The sequence below is a fragment of the Pundamilia nyererei genome, unplaced genomic scaffold (genome assembly GCF_000239375.1).
Source record: "Pundamilia nyererei isolate P.nyererei 1_Seehausen unplaced genomic scaffold, PunNye1.0 scaffold00005, whole genome shotgun sequence".
NCBI classification, from domain to species: domain Eukaryota; kingdom Metazoa; phylum Chordata; class Actinopteri; order Cichliformes; family Cichlidae; genus Pundamilia; species Pundamilia nyererei.
The window spans coordinates 7,898,992-7,916,079 of record NW_005187406.1 but is presented as its reverse complement, the minus strand read 5'-3'; the positions used below and the strand labels follow the sequence as shown (position 1 = coordinate 7,916,079).

General features: G+C 41.1%; 1 protein-coding gene across 2 annotated transcripts in view; it reads left to right on the top strand.

Annotated features, from left to right (window-relative positions):
- The window catches only part of LOC102198286 (Na(+)/H(+) exchange regulatory cofactor NHE-RF1-like), a 22,375-nt gene extending 6,460 nt beyond the window's left edge, over window positions 1-15,915 (top strand). The window contains exons 2-6 of one of the 2 annotated variants that reach the window (XM_005721935.2): window positions 6,360-6,530; window positions 12,174-12,327; window positions 12,443-12,474; window positions 15,118-15,216; window positions 15,303-15,915. In XM_005721935.2, the coding sequence (XP_005721992.1) occupies window positions 6,360-6,530; window positions 12,174-12,327; window positions 12,443-12,474; window positions 15,118-15,216; window positions 15,303-15,464 (618 nt within the window). In that variant the 3' untranslated portion in view covers window positions 15,465-15,915. The other variant, XM_005721936.1, reaches the window with a different exon arrangement.
- The last annotated feature ends 1,173 nt before the right edge of the window (window positions 15,916-17,088 follow it).

Genomic DNA, 17,088 nt, shown 5'->3' with positions numbered 1-17,088 from the left:
AAAACCTGCAGGACACCGGCCCTCGAGGCCTGGAGTTACCCACCCCTGTGGTAGAGACGGATGATTTAGGCTTGTTTTGTAGCAACAGAAGTGGTACCCAGCAGTCACTGGGTGACCATGAACTCCCAAAAAGGTATTGAATCACGGGGTGTAGTTTTTCACAGGACTAAATAGAATCCAATCAAAGCTTTCTTTTTTTTATAGGACTGTATATGTAATGTTTTTGTTTTTAATTCCTGTGAGCTCATTTTGACTTCATGCTACCATGTAAAGCTAAGCAAGTTAGTTCAATAGCCACTAGAGAAAATAAGTAAAGGACATACTTGGTCTTGACAAAAACAAGAGTTTCAGTAGCGGATTTTCTAAATATAAACATACAACCAGAGCAAATGTGTGTTCATATACACACAGACTGACACAGACAGCGGGTTCCTCTGCAGAGTTGTTCGGGTGTTGGGGTGGAACAGGCGAAGAAACCACTTCCTGCCCTTTTAGCTAGTTGCTATAGTGCTGAAACATCACTGTTTGTTTTTTGTCTCAGCCGATTAATGATAACCATAAAGCTGTGTACAAAGGCATATATGTTTGGTTTTGATTATGTAAGCAAATAAGCTTCTCAGGCAAAACTAAATATTAGTGCATATATCAGGAAGTAAAGTCAGTTTGTGGCTGAGCAGTTTGAAATAACTGGATATCAGGCACTAAAGCACTGACTCCTTTTTCTAAAGTGCACAAGCATAGACTGTAAACGCCTTTGAAATCCTACCCCCTAAGCTACAGCATAGTCTCACATGCACTTCTCTAGCAATATAACTACATGTCAGGTCAGCGTAGCCCACAGCTTCTGTGGCTAATTGGCCTTTTCAGTGCTGTTGATTTCTACTTTAATTTCCAGATAATTTTTTGGCACTGTTTTTGAATTTTAACAATCATCCTCAATATAAGTAATAATAATCATAGCATCAATATAAGGATTTACAAATGTCATCAAATTCCTGTAGGAAGATTGTTGAAACTGGAGGTAATGGACCAAAGAAGACCAAAGATGTGGTAAACCTTGGGGGATAAATGTGTTTGCCTCTAAAAAAACCCCCAAATGAACCACAGCAAAGACTGGAGACCCAGACTGGGAAAAAGTCCCATGTTTTTTTGTTTTTTATGTGCTGACACGACATGTAGAACACCAGGACGTGACCACAAGGTAAGTAAGTTGTAACGTACCACCACAAGCACAAGTGCCGGCAACAACATAGACCACTAATGTTGGTTACATTGTAACCACAAAAGTTTAAATCCTGGTTAAATCAGTTATTTAACTCTGGCTGTTAGCAGAGGTAAGAGGGGCTGTTGGTTACATAATACTGACGAACCTGGTATGTACAGTTCTGCAGACACAGGTTAGTGCAGTTCAGAATTTCCATTTACACCCTGTTCGAGGAGTAGCTTTTATCTGTGTGGCATAGATGGTCATAAAGTTTTCACATCACTCACTCCCTCAGTACAAGGTCCTCCCAGCTGTCATTATGATGAGGTTAAAGCACAGGATTTGATGTTTAACTATAGTCAGCTGTAAAACCATTAACCTTTGATATTGAACAAGCTTAGAGAATGTTTATCATGGCTGCTCCATGCCTCTTGTACCATCACACCAACGCTGGGTAATCCTACGTTTACGCTGCAGCTGCTTATGGCAGATCACACACCAGATATTTTTTCTTTGCAGGCACAAAATTAGATTATATCACAAGTAACATGTGCAGATGAAACATGCACACTGATACCAACCAGTACAGTGCATACCCCCTGTCAATCAGCAACACAATGCAACCAACCAATTAAGCTTAGAGATATTGATGAAGCATTGCCTGTTGGTCACATTTAATATTGTTTTCCTTGTTGTCTGAGATTTGTTAGCATGGATTACATTTCTTTAAATCTAAAAATTGTATGATTTTAATGCTGCCAGTGTACTTAAAGTAAATGGACTGATTCTTATATAGCGCTTTTCTACTCTCACGGAGTACTCAAAGCGCTCTATACCTGCTCAGTACATAACATGTGTAATGAAGTTATGCATGGATGTATTATGCAAATTATGATTGAGTTTACAAGGCACAGCAGATGCTTATGTTAGTTGGGTTGAGGCATCTAAACATTACAAGTAGCCTGCTGGCTAACGTAAATAGTAGCTGATGGACGCAACTTTGGTTTTTCTCCTTTAGTGTTAAGAAATTGGAAAAAAATTGCCTAAGCTTTTCTATGATGTGGAAACCCCTTTTTAATGGTCAGTAACTAGTTCGCTAATGAATAATGAAAATGCATCCTGATCGGTTAGCAACAGTGTGTGTAAAATGGGCACTGCTGGACTTTACCCAGCACTTTTATTATCATACAAATCTCACTGTCACTGCAGTGTGAGTGTGTACGTGTCTGTGCGAATTTGCTGATGCTGTATTTCCTGCACATGAAACAAAATCATCTGAAAAGTTGAGTCGGACTCAATGCACTCAAGAAATCAGACAAAAGCTGAGGGAGTTCATAACATGACATTCTCTGTGCTTCTCATATATTTTTCTGTCTATATTTACTCAGTTCCCTGCTTTAGCAAACAGTCTCCAGCCTGTTCATACACAGAGAGAGAAAACAGTGCAGAGACACCTGCTGACCTGCTTGCTAACAGACCCAGTAGTTTGAAAACAATACAATGATGAGGATTTTACTCATTCCAGGCACAAAGTGTCCAATCCAATTTTGAGTCTAATCTAAAGGAAAGCTAGCCTGGCTTTGAGTTTCTGCTCTCCGTCCTCCATTTCCCTGCTGAGTGTTGTCACCACGCCTAGACTTTGGGCTTTTGGGGCCTCTTAGAGTCCAGTTTGACAGAAACAGCAGGGCTGTATTAAACATTTAGGAACAAAAAGTGGTCTGACGACAAACACATGCCTGGCTTGTGAAGTCAAAGCCTGTGTTTCTCTTCCCCTCGCTGTGAAGAGTCACTGATGTCAACAGAGAGACTGAAGTATGAGGGCTGGCAGTCTATTCCTGGTCACCTGCTGTGCTGCTCTGCCATAGGTTGATTCTCAGGCTCACCTATGGTGCAGTAAACAGATTAAACTGTGCACTGTTTCTACCAGCTAGTCTAGTACCTGATATATACCTGCAGTTGCCTGCTGTTTGAAATGAGACTGATGTGATGTTTGTGAATATTGCCCTGTTATTTAGGCAAATAGAATATATCCATGTCAGTGTCTGAAAATTACCCATTGTCAATTTGGTGCTCACAGAATATTCATAAAATGCAGCTTTGTTTGGTTTTTGCAAATATATTTTCAACTAATATGCCAGTTTTGCCTTTTGTAAATATTCAGTTTCCTGTTTATCTAATAAGGCAACAATTGTAGCTTCCCCTCGAGCAATAACTTGAATCATTATTTTAAAATCAAACTATGTGCCATATCAGCCAGCTGATTTGTTATCTGATTGTTGCAGCTCTAGGTACACCTTATAACCAAAGGTGTGATTCTGCCTTTGTGATATAACCGTTGCTTGCAGCATTCCTTTGGTGTAACTTTCCACCTCAGTTACTTTGTCATCCTTATCATCATTAACAGACTGTGTCATAAATGTGTGATTCCATCCAAAGGTTGCACCTGACTATCGCCTCAACCCATCATTTTTCAGCAATCATCAACCGGCCTGATTTCATATAAACCTCTGCTTCAGTGTATTATCCACAGTGTCACTGCCTGGGAGGAGGGAGCGGTGCCTCGATTCAGTGCTGAGGCTGCAGTGGCTGATCTTGAAAAAACACTTGGCAGGCAGTAATTTACAGACGGCTGTTGACTCCACATGCTGACTTTAAAAGGGTTCTTAAATATGGAAGCCACTTCCTGTTGAAAAAAGAAAAGAACGTGGAACTTTTCAGTATGCACTGTTGAGATCTGTCTGTCTGTAGTTACATCTTGCTAGTACTAGTTGGAGCCCGTTTTACCCCCAGAACAGCTTTTATTGTGTGTTGGATACAGGTCATTCATTCCTCAGAGACTTTGGTTCATGTTGACATGTTACCAGTTAATACAGTTGCTGAAGATTTGCATGGTGCAAATATGCCGTTTCACCACATCCCAAAGGTGCTCAATTGTAACTTGTTTTGTTTGAGCTTGAGGTTTCTGACAAGGCACAATATCCTGCTAGAAGCCTCAGAAGATTCAGTTCAATTCAACTTAATTTATTTAGCTCCAAAGCACAACAACAGTCACCTCAGGGTGCTTTATATTGTAAGATAAACACCCTACAATAATACGGAGCACTCGCTTGGTGACAGTGGGAAGGAAAAACTCCCTTTTTAAAAAGAAATCTCCAGTATAACCACACTCAGGCAGGGCTATCCACTGCGACTGGTTGGAGGTTGGGCGATGAAACAAAAGCCAGAGATAAATAATAAATCTTCATTACATTCGCAGTAACATGTAAAGACACAAGAGTGAAAAGAGGTGAGTGAAGAAGGAACACTTGGTACAAACTAGGCCTATTGCAGCATAACAAAAGGAGGCTTCAGGGTCACATGATCCAGCCCTAACTATACTATAACTGTTTATCTAAGAATAAAGTTTTAATCTTAATTTTTAAAGTAGAGCCGCGTCTGTCTCCCAAATTCTGGTGCTACAGAAGAAGGGCCTGAAAGCTGAAGGCTCTGCCTCCCATTCTACTTTTAATTACTCTTGGAACAACCAGAAAAGCTGCAGTCTGAGAGCCAAGTGCTGTTATTATTGATCATGGTGATGTGATTTTATGAGGTCTCCAAGATAAGATGGGGCCTCATTATTCGAGACTTTGTATGTGAGCGGAAGTATTTTATGTTTTATTTACATCACAAATAACAAAATGGAGTCTGTTAGATATGATTCAAAGTGCTGTGGCGGAGTATCTTTAAGACCTACACATGCTCTGTTCTCTGTAATAAAATATTATCATCAGTATCAAAGTCTCTACTGAGGTGCAAGGATGGGGGCACTGTGGTCACGAAGGGGTGGACATGGCCAGCAACAGTTCTAAATTAGAATAATTTAGTTGAAGTTTAAATTAAGTATATAAAATATTTTCTTAATTAATATGTTGGTATTGTGGCCTATGCTATAATTAGGACTTTGGAAATTAAATAAGTAATAAAAAAAAGTCTATATACAAATGTTCTGTTAATTAAGTTTACTAACAGTGAATGTTTAGAAGAGAGAAAGTGAGGTATTAGAAAATCTGTAATCATTTCCAAGAGCCTTGTAATAAAGATAAAGTTCATGATGTCAGCACAGGAGCACATGTGTGATTACAGTATTATAAGAACATATGTTGGATTAAACACTTAACTAGGCACAGGTCACAGCAGGATTAGCCTGAGCAGCAGAGCCAGGATGCTGCTGCTTCATTCGGTTACCCATCTTACCTCATTATATGCATGAACATTTAATGTACTTGACGTTATTTGAAGAAGCTTCATGTCTACAATATGTTAATAGGGACTTTGCATGATGTCCAAACCTTGCAGCGTAGAACAAACATGTAGGAACTGTTGATGTGGCATCTCAGGTTGACATAAGACATAAACCTCGTCACACACTCTAATCACAAATGGATGATTTCCTGCATTCTGCTTTTACTGATTCACTGCAAAGAATAACGAGATTTAAGAGTGTCACCTGTGTGCTAGACTGATGTACAGTTTCAATAAAAAATTAAGTCTGAATTCTAAAATAATATATAAAAAAGAATTGGCATTGTACTAAATGTTAAAATGTGATATCATTATTTATTTATATCAAGTTGTGCAGCAGTGGAGCTGTGACTAGCACTGTTGCCTCACAGCAGCAAGGTCCTGGGTTTGATCTTTCTGTGCATGCTCTCCACATGTTTGCGTGGGTTCTCTCTAGCTTCCTCCCACAGTCCAAAGAGATGTAGTTAGTGGGGTCGGGTTAGTTGGTGTTTCTAATAAGCGGATGATAGTACATGACTTTGAGAATGTGCTAGAAATGGTACCATTTTTATTTTTTTTTGATAATTTTATCATTGTAATGTTGTTTTTTAGTTTTTATCAGTATCTCCTAACTTTCTGTTTTGAGTCATGACCTGTGATTGTTTTGATTTAAATAGTCTTAAATATAAAGTATTATGTTAAATACTTTGTGTCTTGCTCTGAGTATTATAATTATGGTTTCTTCATAACTGTGACAGGTTTATATTTAAAATTAGAAGAACAGATGAATAATTTTGACGAAGCACCGATGTGTATGAATATGTATGTTATGAGAGTAAAATGTTACACTTTAGGCTGAACTCTCACACTGAGTTTCATGTGTGATCCTGTGTAGGAGGAGAGAGATGGGCGCCGGCCTCGTCTCTGCCGCTTGAAAAAGGGCCCCGGTGGCTACGGCTTTAACCTGCACAGCGAGAAGTCAAGACCAGGCCAGTTCATCAGAGCTGTGGATGAGGACTCTCCAGCACACATCGCCGGCCTCAGGCCGCAGGATAAGATCATCCAGGTACACACTCACTTTTTCAGATATCCCTGTGCTTTGACAGCAGCTGCTGTTGATAAACAACACCCATTACGACAAGAGATGATGGCACAGTTCAGTATTGTGGCCATTGCTTTTTTTCACCTGTCGTAAAAAACGTCACACAATAAGAAACCAAATATGTTGTTATTATTGTTATTATTATTTTTTTAAATTATTATTATTATTATTATTATTATTATTATTATTATTATTATTATTATTATTGTTAAATAGCAACAATAACCAAGAAGATCAAAGACAATTATGTTTGAAAATTAGTGTGAAACTTTGTGATCAAAGTTGGATTTTATTACTGAGTGTAAGGAAAGACGATATAAGAAGAAGAAGAAAACAATGTGACATTCAAAGAATATTGAAAATAATACTGAGGGAAGTATAACATTAGGGGAAGAAAGATTTTTGACATGATTCAGTAAAGGACTAGATGTTACAATCCCAGACAATGCATTGCTTTTAATGGAGAAAATCTTGAGGGATGGCTGTTATGAGGAAAGCAGCCCAGAAACTTTACCAGCAGCGTACATTGTTGTGTGCCTCAACTTTTGTTCTTTTACCCAACCTAACCTGCCATTTTCCCTGGTTAGGTTTAGGGATTAGAAATCAGATCCAAATTGTTCAAATGTGGGACACATCATCAGTAGTGGACCTTGGATTCATCAGGTGTTTCGGCCATTATCACTAGACACCCTCATACAAGGAGGCTCTGCCAGGGTTGATCAGACCCCGGAGTGTGTCAGTGGTTTATGTTAAAATTGTTTTTGTCTTCTTCTTTCTCCTGTTTAATTTTCTACAGTTTATTCTATCTATTCACTGCAACTGAGAAATACTTACCTCTTTAGCATTTATGGAGCCTCATTTCTTCAAAGGGTTAGGGTTAGGGTTAGCCCTAACCCAAAAGGTGACAGAGAGGAGTAAGACAAGTAAGATAAGATAAGATAGGAGAGAGCAGAGAGGAGAGCCGGAAGGCGGGCGCCCGATCTGGCTTCCCACACCTCCCCACCGGATCGGGCTGTACGCTCTACCTCCCCACTGCCTCCCAGAAAAGGGGAGAAGAGCAGAGGGGAGAAGAGCGGAACATTTTTCAGTCTTCTTTTTAGTTTTACTACCATGAGGTTAACTGCACAGTCCCCAGGAGGCCCTGAGACTGTAGCAGTCAACCACCAAAAATTCTAATGTTATGTTTTACCCTTTCGACGCCCTCTGTTGTGGCAGGCCCACCACCAGTCGCTCAATCCTTGGCATGTGTATCGCGGTTAGCTGACTGCCTTAGATGCCCAAGTGATGTCAGCCCGTTTTAGCCATAGCCAGTGACTGGTCCTCTCAGCAGTGTTAGCTAGTTCTCTTATAGCCTGCCGTTGTGCCTGTCCTCTGATCCAAATCTCTCTAAGAACTTTTGCTGTTGTGCTGGCAACAAAGCCCCTGCACCCCACTTCCACTTGGCGCACCTTGATCTTCCAGCCTCTGTCCTCTGCCTCAGCTGCCAAGTTGGCATACCGCAGCTTCTTACGCTCAATTGCTTCCTCCCATGGTACCATCAGCTCAATGACATACGCAAGTTTATGGGAGTTAGACCAAAGGACGAGGTCTGGTCGCAGAGTTGTTGTTACGATCTCTGTGGGAAAAATTAGCCTCTGATCCAAGTCCACTTGCATTTGCCAATGGCAACCTTCAGTGGGCCCAGGTCTGGGGTTGAGGGGTTCGGCCTCGGCTCGTCTCCCTCCCGGACAAATGCTGATGAAAATTGACGGTCCTCTTGCTTCGTGAAGGGTTGAGCGTTGATGGATTTCCTTTTGCGCTCAACTTTCCCAGCCAGACACCTGAGAACCTGGTTGTGTCTCCATGTGTATCTGCCCTGAGTAAGGCTAGTCCTACAACCAACCAAGATATGCTTGAGTGTGGCTGGGACTGTACACAGGAGGTAGGCTGGGTCCTTTCCAAACCACATCTGCAGATTTATTGGGGAAGGTAGCACATCGTATGTGGCTCGGATGATGAAACTTAGTCTATTAGACTTCATTCCCCAGATTTCACTCCATGAGTTTCCTCTTCTCAACACTCTCCCAATTCATCCAGCGACCCTGCTTGGCCAGCGCTACGGCTCTAGCATGTCTGACTGTTTCCTCCTGTCGTCGCACCTCCTCCACTACTTTCGACATTCGGTTACAGATGCCTGTTGTCACCGAGGTGTTACTGCTGCAAGACCGAATCCTCCTCTGCCCTGCTGGATGTGACCCACCACGTCACGATGTCGAAGAGGAGATTTGGCCTGTAGCACAGATGTGGCTGGGTCCACTTCCTCCCCGTTGCTAGAGTGGGAGCAGTACCTCTCATTATGGGGTCCCGGCAGTCTGTGAGTGACATCTCAAGCTTCACTTTTGCACATTTAAACTCCTCTACCAGGCTAGGGATAGGCAATGCCAGTATCCCGTCGCTATAGAGTGCAACACTGCTGAGGCATTTGGGAAGTCCAAGCCACAATAATTTTGGTGCAAAATTAAAACACCAGTAAGCTCAGAAAGTTAAAGGTATTCTACGTAATTGTAGGATTTGCAGTCAAAAACTTAAATTGATAAATTGTGATAAAGCTCTTTGAGATGGGATATTAGGAAAAGTCTGAAAACAAATTCTTAAGGAGAACCAGTCACAGTCACAACCGCGGATTAAAAGGGCTCGTTTTATGGTTTAAAAGTGCCAAACACAGCAACAGTTGCCTTAAGGTGACTATAATGAAAGTTCAACAACTTTCGTGTGTGTGTGTGTGTGTCTGTTTTAGCTGTGTTAGCCATATATATATCAGCTGTAATCCTATTACTTCAGTGTGCAAATGAGAAACTGAATGAAATATTAGCAGAAGCCGAACTATTAAGAAGCTTCTTTGTTTACATGTGGTGTAAAGGAGAAATCGGCATTCTCCGCCTCATTAAGTGTGTGGGAGAGACAATAATCCTTTAGAGTTAATCTGCTTAACATGTCTGTCGGCTGAATTAGAAGCTTTCAAACTGTCCACTCGGGCTTCTCCCATGCATGGGAGAGAAAGGCTACATTTGGGATATTGTAAAGATTTAAAAGCTGAATTTTAGTGTAATTTGAGTCTTGTGGGCAGTCCTGGAAGTTCATGTCAAGGTTCTGAAGCAGGGTGTTCTGTACCATCTCCTGATGTTCCTGTGTGGGAGCTGGTGAAACGTCTCCGATTTTCCTCCCACAAAAATTCCTCAGTGACTTATCTCTCTGGGTGCTTAATCAGTTTCAACTCTGGGAGTATTCTAGTACAACACTCCTCGTAGTATGACACAATATTAGCCATCACCAGTGCCATTAATCTCCTTTAGGGTGTCCATTCCATTGTCATGACAGTTCACTGACTTGATATGTAGTCCTGTGTGAATGGGCAGTGACAGCCTACAGACAATGGATCTGAGTATTTCCACTTGTCCAAAGAAACTCTTTGCCAAAGTAAGCCGGTTAACTTACTGTTAGATGAATGCAAGAAAAAGGAATGATGCTCTCCACCATGTGTTAAATATCCTGATTCGTTTTATTCAGTTTTATTTATGTGGCTCCAATTTCACAATAGTACTCATCTAAAGATATGTATATATTCTCACAATATTAGAGACAGAACACCAGCAATCAGTCTCCTTTTACCAATAACTTGGCAATTGTGGGGAAGAAGAACCCTCTTTCCACGTTAAGCGACCTGCACCAAAAAACTTCTTAGAGAATGTAACAAGTGACTGGGGCGATGAAGAGAAATATAAAGAAAATAAGTGCATAGATTTCCAAACCAAGAAATATGCTTTTAACATAGTCATGCTCAACAAAAAGAAGTTGTTTAAAGCATCTACCCTACGTTCTACCAACACACTCTCTTGGGCACTTCAGAGATTTTGTGACATTGTCAGTGATGACATAAAATGGTTGGTACTAACTGCTATGCACTCACAGGGAGTTCTGATCGCAGAATGAGGTAAACCAATCAGTTTGTTTAGTTAGTTAAATAAACAGTAGCTTTTCATTCTGCTTTGTTAGTATTACCAATATCTTTGATAACAGACAATAGTAAAAGCTCACACACAATCTAGGTAAACACGTACATGTTGCAGATTTTTTCTAAACTATAATAAAGGGTTCGTTTTCATGCTGGTTTTAGTAACTGCATCAGCTGGCTAAATTCTGTCGCTGTCATTGAGCACGCCAAGTCAAGTTGAAACATTCTGTCATTAGAAGTAAATCAAGAGTAATAAAAAGTGAGTAATAATGTTGTACTAATAAAGAATGAGCATGGTAAAAATTGGATACTGAAACTGAAAGTTAAATCGAATTCATATATGCATCGTACTCATTGAATCATTGAATAAAGAACTTTAAAAAAATTTTTTAAAAATAAATAACATGTTTGGAATCAAAGAATGCCACATCGTTTGATGGAAGTAAAAAATTAACTTACTGAATTCAAAGCTGAATTATAGGCACCCTGAAAATCCAAGTGTAAAAATGATGTGGCAGGCTAGTATATTTTGCTGAAATTTCATTGCAGCAACTTAGAATGGTGCTCAGTAGTTTGTGCTTGTATGCATGCCTGACAACATAAGGACATGCTCCGAATGAAGATATGGATGTTGTCCTGCAGGATGTCCTCCGAGATCTGGACCAGAGCTCCTGGACTCTCTAAGATGCAACCTGGCGGCGTCGGATGGATCCAAATATAATATCCCAGAGTTGTTCTATTGGGTCTATTGGTCAGGCAAACATGGGGGCCAGTCAGTGGTTGGGTATGAACATCCCGCACACAGGATGTTGGGCACAAACAATTCTGTCCGAATAGTCTGTGCACAGAATGTGAACCTTGCATCTACTGCATCGCTGTAGCATCTGACGGTCGGTCCAAAGATTTCATCCCAACACCTAATAGCAGTCAGGGTGCCGTTGCCTGGCCTGTAGAGAGGTCTTTGCATCCCTGCAGGGATATGCTTCCCCAGACCGTCACTGACCCTCCATCAAATCGCTCATGCTGAATGACATTAAAGGAAACATTCTCAGTGACTTATCCAGACACTTCTAAGTTTGTCACATGTGCTTAGGGTGAACCTCTCTCTCATCTGTAAAAAGCACAGTGGGGGTACCTGCCAGTTCTAGTATTCTATGGCAAATCCATAGTCCACCATACCAGACAGTTAACACAGGGCTAAGGACGCTGGGCTCTGTCTGTCTCCTGGAACGTCCTCAGAGACACAGCAAACCTACCTGTGAAACAGCCGAGCGACAATCCAAGTGTAACCTTCAATAACAGAAAATTAGAGGGCAACAATTTTACACTCAGATCATTTCTGCTTCCCTTTGGTTATACAGTCACTATTTATTCAGTCTTTGTGTTTAAGTTGGACACAAAATGTTTCTGCTTATTTACTGATTTATAACACGTAAAAATCATGATCAAAAATACAAAGATAAGGTTGTTCTCCAAACCGTTAACTGAGAAAATAATAAGCAGGCTTTAGTAAAATGGGCCATGCTATAACTTTCGGTCTCTGGAGGGAAACATTGAAAATGGATCATTTTAGAATATAAGAACTTTTTCCTAAGTTTCTCCTGTTGTCTCTTCAGGTTAATGGTATGTCTGTGGCTGGGATGCAGCACTCAGAGGTGGTGGCAGCCATAAAGGCCGGAGGAGACGAGACTAGGCTACTGGTGGTTGACATTGAGGCAGAGGAATTCTTCCAGAAATGCAATGTTATGCCCACTGAGGAACACATCAGTGGTACCACACTTTTTACTATGTTTTCTTAATATTTAGAAGTACAAAACATAATACTGAGGAAAATTATTTGAAACAGAGTGAAACGAGGACTTTCCTGTTTTGTTTGTTCTTGAAGGACCTCTTCCAGAGCCAATGGCAGAAGACAAGGTAAGGACCCCTTGCACACACACACGCACACGCACACACACACACACACACACACACACACACACGCACGCACGCACGCGCGCACGCGCGCGCGCGCGCGCGCACACACACACAATAAATTTTGTTCTCACCACTAGATGCCCTTTAAAAGGCTATTTTTTCTACATTTACCAAAATAACGGATCATTATCACAGTTAAACAACCTAAAGAACAGTAAGAAAGTGTCGTCTACTTCAAAATTCTGACTACAAACTAATGAATGAAACATGTGCATGTGACTCAAAGTTATTAATGTTTGTCAATCATTCCAAACTAGACAGTTTGGAGTCACACCAGTCACACCCCCAAGGATGCTGTTTTGAAGGAAGGTTCAGAGGAGGTTGGAGATTGTTACCATCATGGGCTCATCTGGTCAGGATGAGAATGAACAGTCAGTAATCACTTGCAGGGTTTTTTTGTTTTATTAAATAATGAGCAAAAGGAAAGACACACATGGACTCTATCTCTGAAAGGAAATAAAGTATGATTTAAGTAACTCAAAATAATACATGAACTCAGGAGACTCGAACAGAAACTCACCTCAGCTGCCGCCCCATGTGGCAGTGAAGAAAGAGTGAGCTGTAGGTGAGTGCAGTCCTTGTATAACGAGTGACAGGTAAGGGCAAGCACCACACCCAATCAAAGGTGAGGAAAAGAAACAAGGTGCATCTAGTGAAGTGAGTGTGCTGAATGGTGAGCCTTTACAACAGATGCTGTCCTTGAGGTCTACTATCTACCTGATTATAGCATAATGTTGAAAGTGATCATCATCACACAAACCATTAGGACCAAAGCTGAAAGAAAAATCACATACACATAATGTTATAAACAAAATATATTTAGTACTTCATGGAAGTAAACTGTCACTGTGCAGGGGTTCATATATTTGATGGCAAGTGAAACCTCGCTGGTTTGAATCCAGTGGCAGAGACATTTTTGGGGTTGCCAACTGAAAATAGCCCCCTAGTGGCTGTCTGTGGTCCTACACTTTAAGATGCTTTTGCATTGAGTTCCATTTAAAGCTCTGATTGTTTCTTCTTTGTCCCATCATGATTTGCATTACTTCAATTATGCATGCTACTTTGTACGTGTCTGTATTCATAGTAGTGTTATTTTAAAGGATTTTGAATTTCCACATTAAATTGATCACGGTCGTTGCATTGACATTAATATTAACGAGTCTTCTGCAACTGAAGAGATAACATTAAGCAGCCCGAGAGAGTGAAGCAGGATGCAACTGTGTGACGTATACTTAAGTAACAAATGTCACATAAAGAGTTCAAAATGTAGCAGACTCACTTCTCCTCAGCCTGAGAAAACCAGTGCAATGCCCCTTTAATTAGCACAGGCTCAGTCATCAAAATAAACACCACCCACTACGTCTATACGCACACACACACACACCCAGTGACAACATGGGAATTGTGGATTGGCCCCTCTAGTGACATTGTGGCTGACCTCTTCACCATGGCAACAGGAGTAGAAGATCATGGGATTGCAGTGGCTTTAATTTGAGGATTATGCTAATGAGCAGCATTCACACACTCTCACATACAGCCAGACTTCTGTAGCGAACAATCAGTCATTCACCAGCTGTTATATAACATGGCGGCATGAATCCATACCCTGACCTCTGACCTCCAGTGTGCCTTTTATCATCAGGTGGCCAATAGTCCTGCTTAGATATTCAGTAACTTAAAAGGCTTTTAAGTGGCATTAGTGCAAATGGAATACTATTAGAGGCGTCTGATGAAGACACCTTACAGCAGAGGGCTCATGCTCGTGTGCAGCATGGGGCTGGGGTTATTTTTAGAGAAACAGCTGCTTCCACACTGGAGGCCAAATTTTCATAGATGAGGTGAGTTCCACACTGCATTTCAGATAGGAGCAGGGCTATGTGCCGATCCCTGAACGGTCTGCTCAGAGAGAGGACTGCTCACACTGAGCCTCTGAATGACCAGCCCCCCCTGCTGGTGACACTCCCCTCTCTGCCTGCACATTTGGTCTTGATAATTAAAAAGAAATGTTTGTGTGACTCTCGTAGAAGAAATACACCACGTCTGTGTTCTTGTACTTCGCTTCAGATTGTTTGATGTAAAAACACACTGTCTTATATAGCACTTTCCTACTCTCCCACAGTACTCAAAGCGCTCTATACAGCATTCACCCATGCACACAAGCACTTCTATGTTTTAAAGTGCTTTATATCTACCATTCACACTCCAATGGATGCATCAGAGAGCAACCTGGGGTTAATATTTTGCCCAAGGACATTTGGCTTACAGACACCACCAACGATCAGCAGATGACCTGCTCTACCTCCTGAGCTACAGGTGTTGGACTCTAACATTGAATGAGGATATTCAGAAGTGCGCTTTTATTTTTGCTTTTTTGGTGAAGTTTCCTTTCTCTGGAAATTCAGAAAGGCTTCTAATGAGCAGCTAGTTGAAATGAGCTACCTCTAAACTTTCCACTCGGTTTGAAAAGGTTCTAGTTCTGCATAATCGAAATGTTCATGTCCTTTGAAGCTGAGATGCTTTCCGGATGGTGTTTTGTACTTTGGATGAATTGACCCTTTTGAATGTGTGTTGTGTGTTTGGCAGATAAATGCAAAGCCTAAAGTATCTGCGAGCTCTTCCGTCTCCAGTGCCTCTTCCAGCAGCTCCCTACCAGCAGCAACAAACAACTCCTCGCCTTCAGAGGTACTGTCTCCATGCCACTGAAAGATTTGGAATAGTTTTAAAGCTCAGAGAAAAACGAACTTGTTTGAATATATGTGTGCTTCTAGATTGAAAGGGCTTCGAGGTCAGAGCCGGCCCCAGCCATCGACAACCTGGGTCTTGCCTTGACAGTAGCTCAGGCCAAAGAAAGAGCCCAGCAGAAGCGTGGCGCCAAGAAGGCCCCGGCCATGGACTGGAGCAAGAGGAATGAACTGTTTAGCAACTTATAAACGCCACGGCCGTCCTCATGTCCTCCAGGTGGTTCTGTACTGCCATCCAGAGGCCAATCCAGAGAAATAATCAACCCACGCTCTGAGTGAAACATAATGTGGCATCAAGCTTATTTTAAACTCCCATGTTAAACAGTATTATATGATGATTTGTTTGTTTTAATTTAGGGTTTCTGTGACTTCTTAACTTTTGAATGACGTTTGAAATGTCAGCATCACACAGAAATGAATGTTAATAATATATCAAGAAGAGAACTAGCAGTGTGCACGTTCTCATACGAAAAGGAGCGTGAAAGGAATTTTGGGGCATAGGAACGAGAAATTATTGATTATTTTTGAGTCGTGAGTTTAAATCTGAACATTTTAGAAAGAATGTAGCACCTCTGTCTACTCTTCTTTACCTTGTTTTTTTTTCAGTCTTAATTTGTGATTCAAACGAGATTATTATTTTTCTTTTTAATGTGGCTTTTGATAAATTTGTATATACACACAAATGTATTCTCAAGGAAAAGAAATGTTCTGTGTTTCGTTGATTCTGCTGAAGTCAGTTCAATTTTAAAGCTGCATCTTTTGGCTCGAGCGTCACTTACACACTTTCACTCCAATGGAAATATACAGAATGTACCGATGGCTCTGTGCTGTAGAATGTCTTAATGAACATTGATAAACATAGCATATCAATAAAATGGAACCCAGTCTGGTTTTTAATGCACATGATCAACCTTGAAAACACTGATCTGAAAGCAGCGTTCCTGAAATTCCTGTTATAACCGAGGATCCAATGCTACTTGGGGTGATGAACCTGTGCTTGGTGAAGTTTTACCTGTTTTATACTCAGTGCACAGTCTGGTGCTCCGTCAGATCAGTCCAAAAATTCCCCTTTAATGGAAAATGTCATGAGGTGAAAGAAGAATGAAGGAGAATCCATAAGCACTGAGGCAAAGCACGGTGAAAGAATGTGATTGCACTTATACTAAGCTGCTTTATAATGTGACAGCAGATGTCCAACAAAGCACATCTTAGATATTTCACCTTTATATGTCTTCGGTCTGTCGTGGTGAAGAGAGAGCCGAGTGTAAAAGCAAAGCTCTCGATTTACTACGTCCCTACCCTCACCTATGGTCACCAGCTGTGGGCAGTGACCGAAAGAACGATATCGCGGATACAAGCGGCAGAAATGAGCTTCCTCCGAAGGGTGGCCTCTCTGGTCCTCACTGTGTTTTATACAGGCTGTGAAAGCATACGCAGCTCAGTAGGAATCACTTAATTCCTGAAGTAGAAATGAAATATTCATCACAGAGGTGATATTAACACTTTATATTAAGAAATGTTGCCAACCATATATTGATTGACCCAAAATTTAGTTGTATTTTGTTGATATAGTGCCAAATCACAATAGCAGTGGCCTCCTGAATTGTGGGATGTACTAGGTTTTACACGTCTGTTCATCTCTGTCTGCATTTACCACATTTGTAGACTACGAAGGAGCCGACTATGAAGCAAGTTTAACAGGAGCACTCAGAGAGAAGGGCTATCCTAAAACGTTGATGTTCCACAATTTTATATTACAACGTGCTGACGTCAGCCTGTTATGGACTCATAGTGATGTCACAGGGCGCTGTTG